Source organism: Nanorana parkeri, unplaced genomic scaffold, assembly GCF_000935625.1.
Source record: "Nanorana parkeri isolate BGI_ZX_2015 unplaced genomic scaffold, ASM93562v1 scaffold394, whole genome shotgun sequence".
Taxonomy (NCBI): domain Eukaryota; kingdom Metazoa; phylum Chordata; class Amphibia; order Anura; family Dicroglossidae; genus Nanorana; species Nanorana parkeri.
In genome coordinates this window covers 1252372-1257694 of record NW_017306662.1, presented here as the reverse complement: position 1 = coordinate 1257694, position 5323 = coordinate 1252372, and the positions used below count along the sequence as shown (strand labels likewise).

At 45.6% G+C, this 5323-nt stretch overlaps 1 protein-coding gene across 1 annotated transcript in view; it reads right to left on the bottom strand.

Moving 5' to 3' along the window:
- ABCA5 (ATP binding cassette subfamily A member 5) overlaps positions 1-5323 on the bottom strand; it is a gene marked incomplete at its 3' end in the record, with an annotated part of 54083 nt that overhangs the window by 34213 nt on the left and 14547 nt on the right. Inside the window, exons 9-11 of the mRNA XM_018559443.1 lie at positions 3948-4116; positions 3461-3519; positions 2925-3036 (exon numbers count right to left, since the gene is read on the bottom strand). Of these exons, the coding sequence (XP_018414945.1) occupies positions 2925-3036; positions 3461-3519; positions 3948-4116 (340 nt within the window). The remainder of the gene's footprint in view (positions 1-2924; positions 3037-3460; positions 3520-3947; positions 4117-5323) is intronic.

Here is a 5323-nt window from a genome sequence, read left to right as displayed (position 1 = left end):
CCGGGGATCTGAACGGGGGCGTGTTCTTCTTCAGCCGCCAGTGAAAGCCACCAGCAGAGGATCCCATAGCGACCCAGGTGGCCCCGCACGGCATCTGGCCGGGCCCCAGGCCCCATAGAGGCCGCCTGGGTCGCTATGGCGATTGTTACGCCACTGGATACTCCTATCCTTCAGGCAGCAATGCCATTAAAGCCAACAACTGTGAAGCATTGTGGAAAATTGGTCCTCAGAACAGAAGTCTGCACCAGTCAGACACAATTAAGATAACCGAAGTGAGTACCTTAAAGGGAGTGCTTTGTTTCCTCGCTGACACCCTGGGAAGAGGTTCTACACAGGTTGCATATGCTGTTTTACCTACGGAAGTTTGTAAGTGCAATCATTTTTAACCTCTTGCCGTCCGCCGCTAGTAGAAAAAAAACGGACGGACGGCACTGCTGAATTTGCGGGTTGCCGTCTCCAGACGGCAATTATTTTCTGCTCGCGCGCGCCCCCTGGCGGGCACGCATGGGCAGAAAAGACCCGACCATTAAACACACCCGTTACCGGGTGTCTGACATATAGGCGATCAGCGGGTCCATAGCCCGCCGATCGCCTATATGTGCTCGTCAGGAGGAGGAGGACGGGAGATCAGCTCCTTGCTGATCTCCGTCCGGGCTGTGAATGCAGAAGTGATGTGTATTACATGACTTCCGCATTCACCTGTCAGTCACCTGGCTGCTATAGCCAGAGAGAAGAAGCTGATGAAGCAGATCTCTGCTTCATCAGCTTCTTTTGGGGTCCACAGGTGACATTAGGGGTCCTAGAGACCCCTAATGTCTCCATAAAGAGGACCTGTCAGTGTGCCTTTGCTATTATATAGGGGGATTGTTATCCCCCTATATAATAGCAATAACAATAAGTGCAAAAAAATAAATATAAATAAAAAAAAATAAAAGTAACATATAAAAAAGTAAAATAAAATAAAAGTCACATATAAAAAAAGGGGAAAAAACCCCCCCAAAATGTTTAACTCCCCCACCCCCACGTTTACGCGCCTATAAACGTAAATACGCGTCCGGTGCCCCAGCGCGCAAAAATTACAATTGCGCTACACATGTTACATATCGCCGCGAACGTCGCAGTGAGAGCAATCATTTTAGGGCCATCAATCACTGATAACACTAAACTGATGAGCGGTAACAGCTTTTAAAGCGTCGCCTATGGCCAATTTTGGGTATTATCGTTTTTTGAGGTTTCGCGCGCGCACGCAATTTTAAGGCTTGACATGTTTAGTGTCTTTTTACCCGACGTGACCCCATCTTTTATATTTTACCAAAAAATTGGGTAATAATAAATGTTTTATCATTTAATATAGGGGAAACTGTTTTTTTTAAAAATCGGTAATTTTTCCTTAATATAGTTAAAAAAATAAAAAAAAATCCAGTGGTGAATAAATACCACCAAAAGAAAGCTCTATCTGTCCCCAAAAAAGGGTATAAAATTCATTTCAGTACAGCGCTGCATGACGGAATAAATGTCAGTCAAAGTAACGCAGCGCTGAACACTGAAAAATGGCCTGGATGGGAAGGGGGTCTAACACCGCGGATGTCAACTGGTTAAACTTTTTTAATAAAGGATCTTGCATGTGCACTTAAATCCTGTTTTTTCTTATATGGTCGGTCCCCCCCTCGTTTTCCTGGCTGATCTCTCCGGAGGGTTCTCCATCCATAACTGGAGGCTGTCCAAACACCGCCGATGAGAGGAAGTGCAGCCTGACGGCAGGAGAGGGCAGAGAGACTATTATAGAAGAATTCTTCACCTCTGCGGACTTATCAATAGAACTACAAGTAAAAGACACTCGATTCCCAATGCGACTCGGAGGAAAATAGCATCTTGCTGTCCTTAATCCCCGTTCATATACCTCTATATACACTATATTTTATTCACCTTTTATACCAGTAGATGTGTTTTTACAAGAATTCGTGTATTTTTGTATTTTCGGCTTGTAGCCTCTGACATACAAATAGTTTTTTTTCCATTTATTCACATTTATAATTTCTAATTTTTGATTGCCAGATGGATTAATTCACTTGTTTATACAATTTTTCAACTAGATTTTAATTATTTATTATTCACAATACTTGTTTCCACGTGATAATATATTACTGTATCTATTTACATATGCCATATATACCTTGCGATATCTACTAATTTAACATAATATTTATAATACTATTTATTCACGAACACATTTACCTTCTTTCCTTTTTCGATTTGTATTTTTAGTACACAGCCTCAATTAGGATTTGATCACTGGCACTGTATATAATTTGTGATATTTTCATTTTTCCACACAATTTAAAGACCAATTAAAAGGTGGATCACATATAACCAAGCGCAGCACACCGGCTTACACCCGATACTAGTATCAGTATCGGTGCCGATACCGAGTATTTGGGTGAGTACTCGTACTCGCCCAAATGCTCCGATACCTAGCACGAGTACTTCCTGTATCAGGAAGCCGGGCAGCACATCATTACACGCTGCCCGGTTTCCTGATTGGCCAGGAAACGGCTCCATGCTCCGGAAGCCGGGCGCCGTGTAATGACGCAGCGCCCGGCATTCTGATTGCTTCCTCGTCATCTCATGAATCATAATATTAAGAAAGTGACCTTAAAGCATTAGTTTGTATTGCTTTAGAAAAAATTTGATCTGTCCCTTTAAGAAAAAGTATCGGTAATTGGTATCTGCGAGTACTTGATCAAAAGTATCGGTACTCGTACTCGGTTTAAAAAAAAGTGGTATCGGTGCATCCCTAATTTCTACAAATCTTACAACAATCTAATGAGAGTTGGAACCAGAGAGACACGACGATTGTTTGCTGAATGACACATATATATACTGCAGCATACAGCAAAGGTTCTGAAAGACAGCTAAACGTCTCACCTTCAGATGGCGGGCAGAGGCCGCATAAAATATTCATCAGAGTTGTTTTGCCGGTGCCACTGTGCCCAAGCAAAGCGGTTATCTGTCCTTCATATATGTCCAAGGTGAGCCCTGGAGATAAAAATAAGGTTGCCACAGGCATCAAAGACACAGTCCTATCATTGGCACCATTTCCTCATACATGACATGAAATAAAAGCTTTAGCCAAAAATACGGGATTTTTAAAGAATTACATTTTTTTTAAAAGGAGAAGTATGTGGTCAGGGCTTTTCCCCATAGTTCTCCTTAGGGTAACGGGGGGACACAAACTAGCGTCCTCCCGTCACCCTAGGCTCAGTATATAGGGAGCTACAGCTCGCGGTATACTGAGACGCCGCAGCCGTAACGGATCCCGACAATGTCTGGACCCGCCCAGCTGCGTGAGTGATAGCTGGCTCCGCCTTTATGCCAACTCGCCCCATCTGCCACGGCAATAACAGGTTATAAACCTCCCTAGCGCAATTTCTATTGATACTTTATCTAAGAAATTTCTCACCTTGTAATGCTTCCACCTGCCGATTCTGCTTCTTGAAAGACTTATGGATATTTTTAATTCTGCATGGAGAGAAGAAGAAAGAGTTAAAGGACTTAATGCAAAACAAAAAAATGTTGACTTGTATCTAAATGTCAACATAAAACCACGTTCATAGTCTTGTTGGGCTATGAGAAGGGCTGAAATACTTACCTGCCCCGGGGGGAAAATGCTGCATCCTGGCTCCATCCAGTGCTGCTCCGCTGCTAATGCTGTAGATCAGAGTTTAGATTGGCTGATTTTGCCTTCAGCAGAGATCATGTGACCAAGCGTCCAGGCTTTCAGACACGTGTCCAGCCTAGAACTTCAGTGTTCCTAGCCATCTACTATTTATTTACCCTTCCCAGCCAGAACGGGACGGTAGTTTTATGTAACTGGTGTAGGTCTAGGTGAAGGAGACCGTGTTCCCGAAGTCAACTTATAATAATGACAACGTTTTGTCCAAGCATACCTGATGGCCTCCTTCCCATGCAGGCCTAGAGGTACGGGCTCCACCAGGTCGCTCAGATCTGTGTTGGTGCCGAAGAAGCTCTCACTGAGCACCCCATAATTTCTCCTCCTCTTCGACCAGTAAGACGGCTTCAGGAAGAACAGAGGTGACCGTCTCAAACCGTACTCTCCTGTTCCCAAAGAAAATTAAAAAATGTTCAGCACAATGACATGTGACCCAACAATAGAAGCCCATCTCCAAGACTATTAAATACATTTTCCCTCTAGAACACGTTCCTCAAACTGCCGCCCTTTGGTTGCCTTTGGGTCACTATTCCTCCACTGACACCAATGATGGGGCACTATTCCTCCACTGACACCAATGATGGGGCACTATTCCCCCCACTGACACCAATGATGGGGCACTATTCCTCCACTGACACCAATGATGGGGCACTATTCCTCCAACTGACACCAATGATGGGGCACTATTCCTCCCACTGACACCAATGATGGGACACTATTCCTCCAACTGACACCAATGATGGGGCACTATTCCTCCTACTGACACCAATGATGGGACACTATTCCTCCAACTGACACCAATGATGGGACACTATTCCCCCAACGGACACCAATGATGGGACACTATTCCCCCCACTGATACCAATGATGGGACACTATTCCTCCCACTGACACCAATGATGGGGCACTATTCCTCCCACTGACACCAACGATGGGGCACTATTCCTCCCACTGACACCAACGATGGGGCACTATTCCTCCCACTGACACCAACGATGGGGCACTATTCCTCCCACTGACACCAACGATGGGGCACTATTCCTCCCACTGACACCAACGATGGGGCACTATTCCTCCCACTGACACCAACGATGGGGCACTATTCCTCCCACTGACACCAACGATGGGGCACTATTCCTCCCACTGACACCAACGATGGGGCACTATTCCTCCCACTGACACCAACGATGGGGCACTATTCCTCCCACTGACACCAACGATGGGGCACTATTCCTCCCACTGACACCAACGATGGGGCACTATTCCTCCCACTGACACCAACGATGGGGCACTATTCCTCCCACTGACACCAACGATGGGGCACTATTCCTCCCACTGACACCAACGATGGGGCACTATTCCTCCCACTGACACCAACGATGGGGCACTATTCCTCCCACTGACACCAATGACGGGACACTATTCCTCCCACTGACACCAATGATGGGGCGTTATTCCTCTTCCCTTTGACTACAGATGCAAGGTCATTTTTTCACTCCCAGTGCTCGCTTACCCCCCACTGACCACCAAGCCTGGGGTATTGTTTTCTTCCACCGACCACGTTGCCAGGGTATTTTCTAATACTTCTAGCCA